The sequence below is a fragment of the Seriola aureovittata genome, chromosome 2 (genome assembly GCF_021018895.1).
Source record: "Seriola aureovittata isolate HTS-2021-v1 ecotype China chromosome 2, ASM2101889v1, whole genome shotgun sequence".
NCBI lineage: Eukaryota > Metazoa > Chordata > Actinopteri > Carangiformes > Carangidae > Seriola > Seriola aureovittata.
Genome location: NC_079365.1, coordinates 31308986 through 31327500, shown reverse-complemented (window position 1 = coordinate 31327500; position 18515 = coordinate 31308986). Strand labels below are relative to the sequence as shown.

General features: G+C 42.9%; 1 protein-coding gene across 2 annotated transcripts in view; it reads left to right on the top strand.

Annotated features, from left to right (window-relative positions):
- Positions 1 to 18179, top strand: part of rims4 (regulating synaptic membrane exocytosis 4) — a 46337-nt gene extending 28158 nt beyond the window's left edge. For both annotated transcript variants that reach the window (XM_056391044.1, XM_056391035.1), the window contains 4 exons: positions 2185 to 2297; positions 4434 to 4535; positions 5561 to 5700; positions 12046 to 18179. In XM_056391044.1, the coding sequence (XP_056247019.1) occupies positions 2185 to 2297; positions 4434 to 4535; positions 5561 to 5700; positions 12046 to 12264 (574 nt within the window). In that variant the 3' untranslated portion in view covers positions 12265 to 18179. The remainder of the gene's footprint in view (positions 1 to 2184; positions 2298 to 4433; positions 4536 to 5560; positions 5701 to 12045) is intronic.
- Positions 18180 to 18515: the final 336 nt, after the last annotated feature.

Below are 18515 nucleotides of genomic sequence, written 5' to 3'. Positions count from 1 at the left end.
TTGTTGTCTTGGTTACTGGCGGTAGACAAATAAACTGCACAAACATTCACTTGACTTTAACTTGATGAACTGATTAGATTTTGCTGGTCAGAGGTCAAAGGTCAAGTTCACGGTGACCTCACAAAATGCAGCTTTGGCCTTGTGAGCGCGATATCTCAGAAACGTCTCGAAGAAACTTCTTCAAATTTGGCACAAATGTCGACTGGGACTCAAGGATGAGCTGATTAGACTTTGGTCAAAGGATGTTAAAGGTCAAAGGTCAAGGTCATGGTGACATCACAAAACATGTGAACACAATACCTCCAGAGGGAATCCCTTCAAATTTAGTACAAACGTTCACTTGGACTCAAGGACGAACTGATTAGACTTTGGTGGTGAGAGGTCAAAGGTCAAGGTCATGGTGACCTCACAAAACACTTTTTAGCCATTACTCAAGACTTCACAAAACAATTATGACAAAACGTCCCACAAATGTTAAATATCTTCTGTGACTCTGGACGAACAGGAAGTGACCTGGAACTAGTCTGAGTGGCGGAGGGATACGACCACGAGGAGGTGATTGTAGTTCCTCAGGTCATCAGGACGTGATGATACGTGATGCGGCGTACAGGAGGTTTAGTCGTCGTCGTCCTGCAGCAGCAGGTTTTTACACGGAGCCTCATATTTCAGTGAAACAGCAGCGTAATCCTCAGATGTGCTTCACACACCAACACTTTAATCTAAAGCTCAGGATTTTATCACCCAGTAATACCCGAGCAGCTAATGTCGCCTGACTCGCTGCATGTCAGCACAACACACACACACACACACACACACACACACACACACACGCTTTTACTTTGTTAGAATTCCTCTGAATCTAATTGCTTATGTTTTAATGTAATATTTATATATGTGTTTATATAAATGAGTATTAAGTGCTCTCATGCTCAGGAAACACGTCTGTCAGAAACATAAATCCAAAGCTGCATGAAGGATATTAAATATTTAATATTAGAAGTGACCTGTGATAATTGAATGTTTGCTGCCTGATCTATAAAATGTGAGGTTCATGTTAAACACACGCCTGCGTTTAACCCTTTAAAAACATAATGAACGTGTTTATTTAAACGTCTCAATAAAGTAGAAACAAGAAGAAGGTTAAAGAAAAAGGGAAGGAAGAGGATGAGATAAAAGAATCTGCACACGCCGAGCAGAGGAGGAAGATGAAGATGAGGAGGCTGGAGAGAAGAGGAAGTGAGAGGACGACAGTATCCAACAGTTTGATTCTCAGACTCTCTGTTTGTGCTGTTTGCTTTCATCACCGGAGCGCAATGAATCTTGGGATATGTTGGACCATGAAGGATCCACCTGTTGGTGACTGGGACTCAGGTACAGGTGAACTGAGGTCTCAGCCAATCAGAGTCTGTTCACGTCCTGAGAAGAGCTTTAAGTGGCCAAAGTGAATGGGAGCACCTGTGTGGGTGGAGCTTAAAGCAGGAAGTTGGTCAAACATGATGTCATACATGTTCTGATTTATCACTGTTGCCCAGTGGATGTTGAGACCTGAACCACTTGGTCCTGGTTCAGAGCCTGAAGCTACACACACACACACACACACACACACACACACTCACACACACAACACACACACACACACACACACACACACACACACACACACACACACACACACACACACACACACACACACACACACACACACACTCACACACACACACACACACACACACACACACACACACTCACACACACACACACACACACACACACACACACACACACACTCACACACACACTCACACACACACACACACACACACACACACACACACACACACACACACACACACACACACACACACACACACACACACACACACACACACACACACACTCACACACACACAGACAGTCGTAGTATACCTGGCAGTCTGCCACCAAAGCACTCTGAGCTAATTCCTTTGCGCGCACACACACACATACACACACACACACACACACTGAGGATACAGGGGGTCAGACATTAGCCCAGTTGAATTGTGGGAGTTCAGATAAGTTCAAACAGGAGTGAGAAGTCATCACTTCCTGTATTCTAATGTCTTTCTTCCTGTTTCGTCCTGTTTCTCTCTCATGTTTAACCCCCCCCCCCCCCCCCCCCCCCCCCCCGTCTGCCTCCTACAGTTTGAACTACAGCGGCATGTGTCTCGCATCTGACGCCCAGTTCAGCGACTTCCTGGATGGGATGGGACCCGCCCAGTTTGTCGGGCGACAGACGCTGGCGACCACTTCCATGGGTGAGACATCCAATACACTAATCCAATACATTACATATATTACATGTTCATATATGGATTATATATATATATATATATATATATATATCTACACATAAAATCAAACATCTAAAAAATTATATATGAAACGTATTGAAACAATTTCATATATTGACATTTCCAGCCCATACAATTATGTATGTTTATATATGTATGGTTTACAAATATATCCATCCCAAAGCCTGTAAATATATGTTGATATCAAATAATAATAATAATAATAATAATAATAATCTTTATTTTTGAGCACTTATTAAACTGAGTCCAAAAATCTGAGACACTTTCCCAGAATGTGAAGATACATGTTTAAAATGAATGAGAAATGAATCCTAAAAACAAAAATAAAAATGTAGAATATTTATATGTGTGTTTTAATAAGCATGCACATATGATTTAAATATATATTATTGGTCTATAAGGTCATAACATGTTATACCATATAAAAATTCATAATATAGATATTTCTTAATATGTTTACATGTACAAATGTTAGTGTGGGGATTTCATGTTATAAACTTATATCTTCATACATACAGAGGATGTCTATATGTGACAACAATATTTCACCTTATAGGAGACATGTATGGCAACATCACTCTTGCAGTCAGTCAATCTTTTTTATTTTATTTTCATATGTATGTACATATATATATATCTATATATATATATATATATATAGAGAGAGAGAGAGAGAGGTATAGATGATTCCTGAGAAGTAAATGATGAAGTTGTGAGGGTCAGAACCAGCAGCGACTCTGTGAAACGTCCCTGAAACAGGAAATGAAAAATAAAAAATGTGTTTGAAAGTTGAAAAAGAAAGAAAGAGTTTCTCTCCTCGTCACTGAGAGCGGCTGCGTCCTCCTGAACAGGCTGCGTGTGCTGGGTCGTCCTCCTCGGCTCTGACGGGCCGTAAGTGGGTCAGTTTCCTCTCTGGCAGTCAGACTGCGTCCTTGGCCCGACAACAGTGACAGTAACTGGACCGGCTCCACCGCAGACCGGCTGTCCAGTCCAACGTTACATAATGTCAGAGGACCCAGAATAACTTGGCCGTCAGCTGCGCTCTGTCACTTCCAGAGGAACGTGTTTGTTGTTCTGGGACGTTGAACTGAAACTGTGACTTTCAGAGAGAGGATGAGAAAAGTTTCATTTCTCACTGTTAAACCTGAAAAATACAGATTTTAAAGACACACAGAACGTCTCTTTACAAAGCTGTTCAAGCTAACGTGAGCAAACACATTCAGTCATCTTGTTTCTGCTCAGCGACTGAACGCAGAGTTTGAATTTATTCTCCATCAGCTCTTCATTTCTTCAGCTGCTGTTGTTTCCCGGGATCAGGAAACTGTGACTGAATCACACAGTGAGACTCTGTCAAGTCACAACAATGAGCTAAAAGAGGCTGAAAGTATTAGGCATCACTTCATGAAGCTAAAACAGCTTCTCTGTTTATTCTGTGTTCTGGTCGTTGCTCCTCTGGACTCTGGAGCCACTTCCTTTAAGCTTCTTTGGACTAAAGTCTCTGCCAGGTCGACATTGTGATGTTTGACTTTTAGTTCTGGATCTAAACGCAGGTTTTTAACTGGATTTAATGAGAAAACTTAATAAAGAAAAAGAGAGAAATATGGGGAATTGTGGCTGGAGGGTTGAGTAGTGACGGTGTCGCAGGGCGTGGCGTGGAGGAGATGGTCCAGGAACTTGAGGTTGTGGAGCGGGATTGGGATCTGGTGGATGAAGCAGGCAGCTGGACGGTGGGTTTGGGGAACGAGGGTTCTGGTCTGGAGTCCTGAGACTCACAGGAGAACCGGGAGACATAAAACTAGGTAGAGGAAGCCCCGCCCACTGCACCTTCACACAAACACAGACAAACCGGAGGGGCGGAGTCACAAGGGAACACAGGGAGAAAAACCAGGAAGTAACTGACTGAGAGAAACTGTGACAGGATATGATGTAATGATTTGGTCTTGACCTGGTTCTGGTTCTGGTTCTGGACTCAGACTCAGACTGTCTCACATGTTTTCCATCACTGTGTATTTACTTCATTGATAAATCATCATTTCAAAGCGTCAGTGTTGAAGTGCACCTGTGCTCTGTCCCGTCCAGGTGACGTAGAGATCGGTCTGCTGGAGAGGAACGGAGGTCTGGAGGTGGAGGTCGTCCAGGCCAGAGGACTCACCATGAAACAAGGTTCAAAGGGACCTCCAGGTCAGTCTGAGCCCCCCCCCCCCCCCCGGTCTGTCAGTTAAACGCTGGAAGTTCCCACAGCACATGAATGCACCAGGAGCCAGTGAATAACAGCTACAGGCTGCAGTGGACATTTTAAACCTATGCTCATGCATCAAAGTCTCAGCTCCACCCACGCCCCTCCTCTTTCACATATTTGGATTAGCTGGGAGTTAGGAGGCGGAGTCAGACACTGCCAAGATGGCGAGGGTGGGGCAGCTCACTCTGAGCTTCAGAAACCAGAGCGCGACGTCACAGAGGCGTCGTCCATCTTTATTTACAGTCTGCGTCACAGATGAAACTCCAGAGAAACGACCTCGAGTCGTTTTTATGATCTATTATTTTATTGCAATAAATCAGACACACAATGATTTCACATAAACACACACACTTCAAAATAAATACAGTTCCTCCAAAACCAGGAATAATGAGTGAAGGAAGAATAAATAATAAAGAATAAAAAAACCCACAAATCTGAGAAGACACTGACTCCACAGATAAAATATGGATGTGAAATGAAAATCAATCAGTCTGTGAAACAGAAACTGACCCGATCAACGTGACTGTGTTTTTAAATTTGTTTGATTGTGTAACAACAACAAACTATTAACTCTGATTGTAGCTTCACTCTGTTGCATAATATTAATATGAAAGCAGCCATTGATCCTAATTACATAAGAACAAAACAGCGTCAGCAAAACAGGAAACAACAAAAAAAAACAATGCAGGAGAGACGGGAAGAGGAGAAGATGATGAACAGAACAGGAGGCAGAAAGAGAGAGAGAGAAGAGTTTAATGTGAATGAACAGAACGTGAAACGAAGAGATGAAATGAAACCAGAGAAGACAAAGTTGAATCTTTAATCTTCTAACATACAGGACCAACAGTGTGTGTGTTCCAGGACCTGAAATCAAATCTAGAAAATGATAAGTCATGATCAATAATCTGTATGTTCAGCTGATCAAACGAGGTCGTGAAAATTGACCTTCTGTCTGCTGTTGTTCCAGCCGCCTACATCAAAGTTTACCTCCTGGAGAACGGCGTGTGTGTGGCCAAGAAGAAGACCAAGTCAGTGAGGAAGAGTCTGGATCCTCTCTACAACCAGGTCCTGGTCTTCTCCGAGAGCCCTCAGGGGAAAGTGGTGCAGGTGAGACACATCCTCACAGGTCAGTCACGACCCACACAGCCCAGGAAATAGACAGGTACGAAACAGACGTTAAACAGGGTTTGATTCACAGACAGTTTTCACGCTAACGTGTTCACGGTGACGAAGCTAACGTGCTGATGTTGAACAGGCGTCTATGGTGTTAGCATGCTAACGTTTGATAACTGAGACCGTCCTCTTGTTTGAAAGAAACGAGCCCACAGGTCACCTGTGCTGCAGGTCATTATGACATCATAGTTACGTGTTGTTGCTAGGCGACATCTAGTGGTCGTAGTGATGATGACAGGAGCGAAAGGAAAAGTGTCGACGACGTATAAAGAGAGACAGAGTCCAGGTCCGGAGGACGGATGAATGTGACACGGGAGAGCGGTGTGTTCGATTCCCGTGTTGTTTCTATTATCCATGACCGTTTGTTGTCATTATTGTAACCATGACAACAGAGATCGTCTAATGTTGAGGAAGTACATATTTTAATCACAATCTTTTTCTAAACCTTACCAAGCCATGACTGTTATTATAGTAACCATGGCGATGAAGGCGACCAAAGACAACCTGGGACAAATTCTGTCAACACCACAAATTTAGGATGACCGTCTCATAATGTGGCTCCTCCTACAACCTACAAACCAACCAATAGGAACGCAGCATGAAATGATGAAATGATGAACGGAGAGTCCACATCAGGAGGAGGAGGTGGTGGATGGATGAATGTGACACAGGAGAGCCGTATCTGGATCAGGATCTGGGTCTGGGTCTGGATCTGGATCTGGATCAAGATCTGGATCAGGACTAGGATCTGGGTGTGGATCAGGATCTGGATCAGGATCTGGGTCTGGATCTGGATCAAGATCTGGATCAGGATCTGGATCTGAATCAGTATCTGGATCTGGATCATGATCTGGATCAGGACTAGGATCTGTGTGTGGATCAGGATCTGGATCTGGATCTGAGTCCGGGTCTGGATCAAGATCTGGATCAGGATCAGAATCTGGATCAGAATCAGTATCTGGGTCTGGATCAGGATCAGGATCTGGGTGTGGATCAGGATCTGGATCAGGATCTGAATCTGGATCAGAATCAGTATCTGGGTCTGGGTCTGGTTCTGGGTCTGCGTCTGTGTCTGGATCTGGATCAAGATCCGTAACAGGATCAGGATCAGGATCTGGGTCTTGGTCTGGGTCTGGGTCTGGATCTGGATCAAGATCTGTAACAGGATCAGGATCTGGGTCTGCGTCTGGGTCTGGATCTGGATCAAGATCTGTAACAAGATCAGGATCTGGGTCAGGATCTGGGTCTGGGTCTGGGTCTGGGTCTGGATCTGGATCTGGTCCTGGCTCAGATGAAGAGGAGACCAGAGCTTCAGCTGCTTAAAAGACTTTACAGCTGCCTCACTTCCTTCTTTTCTGTTTCCTGTTCTTCACCTTTCTTTCTTTACTTCCTACCTTCCTCCTTCTCTCTCTCCCTCCCTCTCTGTCTCTCTCTCGCCCCCCCATCACTCTCCCCCCTCTGCTGATCCTGTCTCTGTGTAATTAGCCACTAAACGCCTCCCTCTTAATTATCTGCTGTCTGTGTCTCTGTCCTCCGACTTTCATCGAACTCATTCACAGTGGAGAAAGAAAACCGCTGAAATCAGCAGCAGCGCCGCTTTTCAATTTGTCACTTCCTGATTTAGCGAAGCGGCGCCGAGGATTCATTCAGCTTTTCATTCACAGCAGTTGATTTTAGACACGGGTTCATTTAAATATCACAGCAGAGGATTCAGGTTTTGGGTTCAGTGAAGGAAAATCTGCTTTAATTCAGGTTTTACAGATTTTAGTGTCTGACATCCTGCAGAGTCCCGACTGTTTCTGACTGTGTTCATAGTTGTAGTTTTTATATTTCTCTTATTAATCTCAGTTAATGTTCCTCTGTTCAAACAGGACTTTACAGCCCGAGAAAAAATAATGAAAACACTTCATCACACTTCCTGCTGCGCTGTACGATTGTGGAGTCAATCAGTTTGAGGCCAAACGATCTCTGCACAAAGTACAGGTGGATTTTTTATTAAAGGAAGTTATTAAAGGTCCCTGTTTTCCACGTTTCTAGTGTTTTATTTAATAATATTAAATTATTATGTTATATATTTTGTTTTATTTGAAGTGTTGATCCATCAGAAGATATAAAAACCATCTCAGTGTAGTTTTACATCTCCTCTCTCAGGCTTCTCTCTGGAGCTCTAGTAACAACAGGTCGGTGAGCCAATCAGAAGAGAGGAGGCTCTGAGCCTCTTTTCTGATTGGCTGACTGTTTTCTGAGTGATCCAATAAAAATAGAGCAGATTTCAGGTAAAAACACTCAGAGAAACCAAATCCTGCAAGGTTTGGATGGTGGGTCCAGGTGGGCGGGGCTTGGTGACTGCTTTGTTGTGACATCACAAAGTTCCAGAAGTCCTGACGGCTGGTTTTAAGGCTCAGTTTCTGAATACAGGCTGTGTGCATTTCTCTGTGGACTGAGGCTTTGATACTTTCACAGTATTAATATAGAAGCTAGAGCTGATCTATAATCACACTACACATGGACACAGACCTTTACACTGGAGGAGCTTTAAAGTGTGAAGTACAAAAGCTGAAACCAGCCAAGACTGTTAAATCAGTGTAACTGTTGTATCAGTGTCTGAAATAGGGATTTTCTTATTTTGAAGTTTCAGTTTTAATCATGTCTGTACTGAGTGTCTGACACAGGCTGCAGGGTCAGGGGTTAACTGAGGTCAGGTCAGTGGGCTCTGAAGTTTGTACCTCTGAGCTGCTGTGTGTTCGGTGAATGTTCCCAGAATGCTCTGCTGCTGCTCCCGTCACTGCAGCGTAATTAGCTGCTAACGACTCTTTTTCAATTATCGGCTGTCCGTCTTTCTCCTCTCCTCCTCCTCTGCTCCCGTCCTTTCATCACTTCCTCTCTGATCTCCTGCTTTGATTCTGTTGTGTGTTTGGTTTGTCGACTTGTCCTGTGTGTCCAGATACTAAAGATCTGACAGGTTGTTTTCCTATTGTTATTATTTACACAGGACACAGCCTGTGACACAAAAAGTACGTGACAGAAAATTAGCTCATAACATTTAGAATATTTTTCTTTTTTACATTTCCTACATTCTCAGAGTTTATTTAGAGGGGGGATAAGATGTACTTTTAATTTTGAATTTCATAGTTTCAAAGTCATTTGTTTCCTTCAACTGCTTTTCTGTTTTCTTCCTGGTTATGTCCAATCCTATGAAAAAGGGTAAAACAGTGACAATTGGCCAATGGTTATACCTATACTTTGATTTGATTGGGAGCAGAAGATACGCTCCACAGCAATGTTGACTGTTAGCTAAGTAGCGATAGCAACATTAACTGTAACAGCAAGTTAGCTAATGTTAGCATGTCGACTGTAGCCATCGGTAATGAAAACAGACATGTAGCATCATGGAGCATCAAGTTACTGCCACATGGAGGAGAAGAAAAACCAGTTCTGAGTCCAGCTGGAGCTTTCAGCAGCTCGTAGGGTTCTCCTCTCAGTAAACCAGACCGGTATCGGCTCCACGGTCGGACTGGGAAAGAAATTCAGACATGGACTGATCCACTGGGACTGGCTGCACCAATGACACTGATGGAGCTGGAAAAAACGTATCCCTTTATAGACGAAAGCCTGGGTCCACATACATGCACTAGTATACTCAACCTGACTGGCCAACAAAAACAAAGACCAGAGAAACTCAGATTACATCACACACAAAGGGGGCGTGGCTTCGTTCTCTGCTCAGGACGATATTATTCCTCTATATCTTCACATAAAAAACAGTTGTTTACTTGCTGTATTACTGTTAAAAATTTCGTGTACAGAACCTTTAAGCTTCCCTTCATTAGATGCACATGTACACCGAAGGATCCCACTTTATATTTAGCAGATGAATTTTCTGTCCCACTTGCTGGTGTCACGGTGCGCCCACTTCTCCTCACTTCACTGCAACATGCTGTGTTTCTCTAATTAAATCCCTTTGTCTGTGTCCATCAGCTCCTGCAGTGTGTTTGTGTTTGTTCCTGTTCCCAGAGACTGGATCAGTCCAGGATCCAGGACTCTGCATGTTTGCTCCTCCATACGTCACTCTCCACCACTTCTTCCTCCTGTCCTCCACGTCCATGTCTCCTCCTCCACACGTCTCCCTCTCCTGCGTTGTCGTGGTCGAGGTCAGGACCCGACACAGACGTCGATTCTCCGTCAAAGATGGAAGGAAATAGATTGAAGCAGATTTTTCCTCCAAGTCTCTGTGGAAATCACCAGCACAATCACACACACACACAAACACACACACACACACACAAACACACACACACACAAACACACACACACACACACGTATGCAGACGGATATTGATTATTTTGTCCGTCGCTTGACAAGATGTCGGTCCGTCTGAGAGGAGGGAAACTTGACGAACACACACACACACACACACACACACACACACACACACACACACACACACACACACACACACAGGAGCGCTGGGGGATTAATCTAATTTTATTTTCAATTACGATTTAGTCTTCCATCCATCCATCTGATAGAGAAACTATCAACAGATTTCCAAACCATCTGGATTAAAGCTAATTAACCCCGCCCTCTTAACCTCATCACTTCGCCAGCTGATCTGTCTCCTCCTCCGTTACTCCCAGAATTCTTTGTGTGCGGGATTCAAGGTTCTTTGAAGCCACGTTTCAGGAAACTCTGAGGTCTCCCTGAAGACTGAACTTATATAATATATAGTTTTAATATGAGCACAGACTGAGAGTGGAAGCCTGTTTAAACCGTTGTCAGTGAACGCTGCAGGTTTGCTGATGTCTCCGAGGATTCGGGTTGTTTTTTAATTTTTTGCCAAATTGAGTTAGAAAGAGAAAGTGAAATATTTACTGCAGTTTCATCTCATTATGAGACTTTTAATTAAAACTGACAGAAAACTTTATTTTCCTGCAGTAAAGTACAAAAGGAAAATCCAACTGAAGCAGAGTGAAGCGCAGTGCATGATGTTCTGCAGGAAGTGTGATGTTTTTAACCACGTTAGCAGCGTGGCGCTAAGGATGCTGGTCCGCAGGTCAGAGGGTAAATATCACGTCGAGTCAGTGCTAACCTGAAGCAAGTGTTGACACAGTTTAATCATATTACTATATATTTACTAAAACCACAATCTTTTCCAAACTTAACCAGGTGTTTGAGTTGCCTATAACCTGAGGGAAACAGGAAGTGATGCTCCAGTGTTGAAGGGGCAGTTTACCTGTCAAATCAAATCAAATCAAATCAAATCAAATCAAATCAAATCAAATCAAATCACATCAAAGACAGTCAGTAGTCAATAACAGTAAGAACAGTAAAGCTTGTGGTGAAAACAGGTGTATGAAGGGAACTTTCTGAAGTCTGAGAAAGTATCCCAGATGACATCATCTCACAAACTGGAGCATGGACTCAGGTGTTTACCAGGCAGGTACGTGAACGTTCAGTCGTTCATGTGTTCATTTGGCACCAATTTTTCAGCATTTGAGATTCTCAAATATATTTATGTCGTCCTCACATTAAACGACGAGTTTCTATTCGAGCTGCGGCGCGCTCCAGTTATCTCGATTGTTTGGCAAGAAAAATAATTTCAAAATAAAACAGGAAATCATAAATACAAAGTCCAAACAGTCAGTTTAGGGGCAAATCATGACAAATATAGTTGAGTTGTTGATATGTTGACTTCCTGATTTTATATATTAATAATAATAATAATAATAATAATAATAATAATGTAGCATTTCAAAGTGCAAAAAAGTCGTACAAAAAAACAGTTTTTCCACCTGGAGCATGATGGGAAATAATCTCAAAGTGTGAGACTAAAAACTCTTTAGATGTGAGAGAAGGTCAGCATAGGTGGAGTGAGAGCGAAGGGGCGTGGCTTATAGAGCTCCAGCCATGGGTCGTTTCCTCTCACTCTATCTGGACCAGCCAATCAGTGGAGTTCTTTGAGCTACTGGGGAAAGATCGCCATCTACAGGTCGCCCGGCAGCTAGCAGATCGTTCACACACAACGGTTTCATCTTAAGTTTGGGCTCAGCCCCAATTGTTTACAACATCTGGCTCATACTTTGGTCTTTTGAAATTCTTCTAATGTTGGTTGGAGTAAGATGACAGTTTTGAAGGTTATTACATCGTCACTTATCTTTGCATTTCAATATCTGAAGATGTTTTCTTGTTCAAAGACGCCTTATGCTTCCTCTGTCATGTCGATGAGCTCTGCGTTTATGTATTGATCTATTCTAAACAAATAATTGTCTTTTCCACAGGTGATCGTTTGGGGCAACTACGGACGGATGGACCGCAAATGCTTCATGGGCGTGGCCCGAATCCTGTTGGAGGAGCTGGACCTCAGCACGATGGTGATTGGCTGGTACAAGCTCTTTCCTACCTCCTCCATGGTGGACCCGACGATGGCGCCGCTCATCCGCCACTCGTCCCAGATGTCCCTGGAGAGCACCATCGGGCCCTGCTGTGAGCGCTCCTAAGACTCACGTCAACACTTAAATCTGTTGTTGTTGCGACTAAGATTTCGTTGCCGTCTCTTTTTATACGCCCTGTAACCTTGTGCCCCGGGTCAGCCGGGCGGCGCCGCCTCTGGAGCGGGTAGTCGTTAAGAATCACTTCGACAGGTCCAACCACACCGGGGAACGAATCACTCCCCTGATCGGGAAATTATTTTACAAATCAGTAGGTAGTTCTGGCTCTCATTGGAAATCTACTGTTTCTTTTGATGTCGTATCAGACTGTTTCCCGAGGACTCATGGGAAACACGTTTCTTTTGTTGTTGCAGCCCCTCCCACGCACAGGAACACTTTGCTCTCTTCAGATCTCTTTGATGAAAAAACAAAACCCTCCTTAATGAGGATACTTCAAACAGACATTGATCACATCCTCCTGGGACCATGATGCACCGCGGCCTCAGCTTCGCTTCACATTCGATTCTCACTTCCAGGAACGCTTGTCTGTCTGTCTGTGTCCTCATGAAGGGACCGGACAGACCTGGGTGTCCACGTGTCCGGGGAGAAGGTGGGACTGTCTTCGGGTCGTCTGAGACTCTGGTCTCCAGGTGGGAGGGGGGGCAGGATCTGAAGAGGACCGAAGAGAAAGATGACAGAACGTTTCCAACACTGACCTGAGTTGTTTTTGTTTCCTGTGTCACACATTTGACCTTCAGTAGCAGTCATGTGACATGAATCAAATCCTCCTTCATCGTCTGGAAGGATCTAGAACTGAACCGGATCAATGGGATCCAGAGTTCTGCAGCCAGGTCTAGGTCTCGGTAAAAGCACGTTCTGAGTTCTCGACCATCTACCGTTACGATCGAAGGGTTTGAACATTTTCATTGCAATCGATCAAAGTATCAGCTGAGTGCAATCTTTTGTGGGAGGGGCTAAGTGGAATCAGCTGGTGCTGTGATTAGTCGGAATGAAAACCTGCAGCCACATTTTACCTGCTGGTTTCTGGACTCTGGAACAGATATTTACAGATTATGTCAGTCACTTCAGGAGGAGGTTTTGGGATTAAAGTGCAAACTAAATTGGATGTTATGCATGAGATATTTTATCTCCACCCGTCCATTTTCTTCTGGTTATCCGGGGGTGGGGTCACGGTGGCTTTCAGCTCCTCCTGGAGGATCCCGAGGCGTTCAAAGACCAGATGGGATTTGTAATCCCTTCAGCGAGTTCTGGGTGTACTTCAAGGTCTTCTCCCAGTTTTGTAAACAACATGGCGGCTGTCGGACCGGCCCTGCTAGCTAGTCAAACCTCCGTCCTCCTGAGTAAAGCTCGTTGACGGGAACACAACGAACAGGACCGACGGGCTGTGGAGAACACGGGCTTCAGTCTGTGGGATCTCAGTCCAGCTCTGGTGGGTCTGGTGGAAGGAGGCAGACAGACAGGAAGCAGCTGGGGAGGACGTTGACCGGGTTAACCAATGAGGAGGTGCCAGTTCCAACAGTCATACCTTGACTCAAGTTAAGGACAGCGATGGAGCGTGGAAGGGGTTGCTATGGAGACCGCTACAACCCACCAGTCCCGACACCCAGCTGACACACCGGAAGTCGACTGGAGTGAGACCTGAACTCAGATCCTGGTGCCAGTTGCACAAAACACCTTAAGTTAAGATTTTCCTTAAAGTCTGAATTAAGATTTCCTTAAAATAAAAACAGTTGCAAAAACACCCTTAAGTTTTCTCCTTAAGGTTTCCTTAAAATGTTCCCTTAAATATTTTCGGTTTTCTCCTGATCTTAGTCTTAAACTTAAGGAATCACTTAAAGTCAGTTGAACTGTTGCACAAAAGACCTTAGAGACTAAAGTTCACCTGGTGAAGTTCCCGTCACCAGCTTCCCAAAGGTGATCACAGATATCACAAGTGCTAATGGCAGCAAATCAATGGTCTCCATGGCAACAGTAGGATTTTACCGCTGTAAAATTTCTTTCATTGCTGCAAATTACCTTAACTTTTTTCATTAATTAAGGAAACCTTGAAGAGATTCTGTGTAACACCCTTAAGTAACCCCCTCAGCCGAGGAGAAATTTAACCTTAAGTGTCAGACTTAAGGAGAAAACTTAAGGTGTTTTGTGTCTCCGCCTCCTCTGCCCCCACATGCTAACACAGAGGGAACCAGGCAGATGTAGAGGCTCTGGTTTCTCTCATGGGGAGGGAGGATGTTCCTCTCGGCCTGCCGACACCACAACATGTAATATTTGATTAGATTTGCATTTAGAATTAAAAACAGATGAAACGTGGTTAAAACCTGATCAGGGTACGATCCAGATTCAACAGGCAGAACCAGCCTGGTCTAAACGGGGTCATTTCCTTTGATTCAGTTCAGTTTCCACACTCTGACACACGATGCTGACAGTGTAGGGCTGAAAACCTGCTGTAAATCCCAGTGTATCTGTAGTGAGCTCAGACTCTAGAAGTAGATTTTTAAGATTCCTCCTCTCCTTTTTGTTTTTGTTTTTAAAGTTTTGGCTAACGGTTATTTGAGAACAGTTTCTACTGTGCCAATTTCTACCAGCAAGTGTCTTCTCCTTCCTCTTCCTCCGTCACCTCACGGCACGTGAGGGAGGAAACAGAAACAACCCGCTCACACCATCTCGACAGCAGTATTCAGGCTGCGCACAGAAGCGTCACTTTTATTCTAAATTACAGCCCTAATCCACAGACCGAGGAGGCACCTGGTGATTAGCCATGCTACAGCGTGGAGGGGGGAGGGGAGGAGGGAGAGAGGCAGGGAGGGAGGGAGGAAGCATGAAATGTTCCTCATCCAAACAAAGGATCTGTTCTGGACAGATGTGAAGTTTCAGAAAGGATGAATTTAAAGGGAACACAACGTGCACACTGTAGAGACATTTTTAGTTTATTAAAGAGCAGAAGTTCATGTGTTTCATTTGGGCACTTTATGATTCTTAATGTCTTTTTTTAATGTGTAAATATTAACGGCTGTTCGTGTCTTTCGGAGTGAGCCAAAGTTCATCTATAACGACTTAGCTGATTCACGTTAAAGGGACGGGATATCCTCGCTAGTTAGCGTAAGATTGTAGCATTAGCTGGTAGCATCTGCATGACTGATTAAACCTTCTAACTGATTAGCAGACAACTCGATAAGACTTAGCATGAGCTGAACGCTACACAGAGAGAGGAAACGCAGCCGGAGGAAAACACATGTAGCAGTTTAATTCAGATTTTTACTAAAGAGACTGACTCTGTTTCATTTGGGGCTTTTTTTTCTTTCACAGACAAAAACTGAAATCTGTAAAAAATAAAAATAAAAAAATAAGGAAAAAAATATCAAATTTTTTTGCAAATGAAATTTTGTTTTTTAACGTCTAGGAAGATTTCAGATCAAAATCGAGTTTCTTGTACTCAGACTAATCCACTAATGTTTTAACTAAACCATGGATTCGGAGTAATTTTACTCTGAGAAGAAAAAAACTTTGAAAAAGTGGCCTCTGTTTTTCCAGTAGCAGTGTTGCAGGGATGTTAATAATATTATCTATTTCCAAACAAATTAGCCACATTCTGTAAAGCAATAATCAAACAAACATCCAGTCATTGCAGTTTTCTTTAGTTGCTCAGTAAAACTGTGTAAAATGACGAGTTTGGTCAGTGGTTTTCACGTCAATCAGATCTGACGAGACTTTTTAAAGGTCCATATTTTCTATATAATAAAATATCCATATTCAAAAGAAGATATATTTAAACCATCTCCATGTAGTTTTACATCTCCTCTCTCAGGCTTCTGAGAGATCTGAGTGATCCAATAAAAATAAAGCAGATTTCAGGTAAAAACACTCAGAGAAACCAAATCCTACAAGGTTTGGATGGTGGGTCCAGGTGGGCGGGGCTTGGTGACTGCTTTGTTGTGACATCACAAAGTTCCAGAAGTCCTGACGGCTGGTTTTAAGGCTCAGTTTCTGAATACAGGCTGTGTGCATTTCTCTGTGGACTGAGGCTTTGATACTTTCACAGTATTAATATAGAAGCTAGAGCTGATCTATAATCTATAATCACACTACACATGGACACAGACCTTTAGCCTGGAGGAGCTTTAAATAATCTTGTGACAGAAAAAAATGTAAGGCAGCAGGTTTATTCTGAATTAAAAAAAAGAAAAAGAAAATATCTCTGAAGGTCTGATCACATGACCTGAAAACCACTAGTTCACGTCATTTAACTGCAGCACGTTCATGTTTTGTTTTTTTTATTATTCCAGGGAGAGCATCATGTCGTTTCTGAGGATTTCTGTGAAATGTATCACCCCATGAAACATCAGAATTTCTGATTTGAAAAATGCATGATAATTTTTCACAACAGAAATTTGTTTTAGCTGTGTCCCAGTTCAGAGGCTGAATCTGAAGACTGACCGCGTCACAGCAGCGCGACTGCACTGTCCCAAGATTCATTGCATCACGGTAATGAAAATCAACGTTTTGTGTTCCAGCTCAGTTCAACAGTTTACAGTACAACTGTTAAAACCAAGGACCTTAAAATCTCAAGCTATTGTGAAACAAAGTAACAAGTTGTGAAGGTTGCTAGGCAACAGGAGCTCAGACTCAACTGTAAGGGCAGGAACAGCTGGTGACACAAAGAGAAAATCCTCCGTAGACCAGACCGTCTCATTCGGTTCAGTCTTCACAGGGTCACACTTTCGTAAACCGATGCGTCCCCTGAATTGTGACACAGCCAATGAATAGCATGGATTTTAATCTAATGACTAATGAATGGTAGTTAGAACAAAGTGTTTTTTTATAAACAGAATGAATAAAAGGTGATATTAGAACAATATATACATATATAAATATAAATATATATCTAAAATGATTGAAGTAGTTTAACTGTGACGAGAGGAATGTGTCTTTGTCCGTGTTCTTTTTTGCCAAAACTCAAACATATTTTAGGGCTGATTTCTCACCTGAGGACCAATGAGAGAGGAACGTTTACACACGTGGCGTTACATTTTCTTTTTTCGGTGACCCGTAAGCAGAATGCATTCTGGGTAAAACAACAGTATGATCTGGATTTAGTGCATGTAGATCAGAGTTATAGATGTAACCATCATAGCGGTTTCTACATCAGCTGCCTGTTCAACATGAGTCATCTTAATCCATGTTTAACAGCTGATTGGCAACATGGCGACAGCGTGGCGTGCATGCAGTGAATGATGGGTCGTCTGTGATGGCTACAGGTGTGTGAACATGCATACAGGTGACCCACACAGGAACACTTTCTTCTCTAATCGTCGCAGAGAGAGGGACAATATATTTCAGGATGAAGAGCAGTTAATGTTTGTTTATTAAAGGTGCTATATGTACGTTTTTGCTATTGCTACATAGCTAAAATTAGCATTAGCAGTGGCGGAAACAAACACCAATGTTACTCTTGTCTGTATCACATCTTTTCTTATACTGAAGTTAGCATGCTAACCAGCTAGCTCCGGCCTGGTCGGAACGTTGGCAAAACTGCTAAGTAAACAGCTGTTAATGCTAACGTTAGCTATGTAGCAATAGCAAAACTTACAAATACCTCCTTTTAATTGTGTGATTTTGTTCATCAAAGCTTCTTGTTCATCGTCCGAGTTTGTTTGTGACATTTTGTGTCTTTGGAGGGAAACAAATGAACCACAGTCTGTTTTTACCCACCCCACCCCACCCCCCCTTTTTTATTTTGACTGTGTCTGCCACATGGATGTTAATGATGTATCTACTACTATCAATTGTAATGTAAGTAGAGGCCTTAAACACACTGATACACATTCTGTCAGGGCTACGGACTCAGAAATGTCACATGATGTAAATGAAACAACGCAAAAAAAAAAAGAGTTTTACACCGTTTCAACCCGTTACTGAGAGTGATTCAAGTGTCATCTATGGAAATGATTAAATGATTATCTTTGCGTATGTTCTTAATGAATTTCTGATATGCTGATATTTCAACTGACTCTTTGTGTATTCTCCCCACTCCTTGGTGCGGGCTTAACTCAACAAACTGAGCAAAAAAAACAACAAAAAAAACATTTTTGCAGCGTAGATATTCAGACACTCGGACCTGTTTCTTAACAAGACTTCTTTTCTAAACTTAGAAAAATGAGGCTGTTGTTTCTTTATTGATGTTTAAATGCACATGATGGTTCTGTGTGGTTTCAATCAAGTAGAGTAAAATGAAAAACAAAACAAAAAAACTAAAGAACATTCACAGTCCAGACATCTCTGAGAATTGTAATAAAGATCTG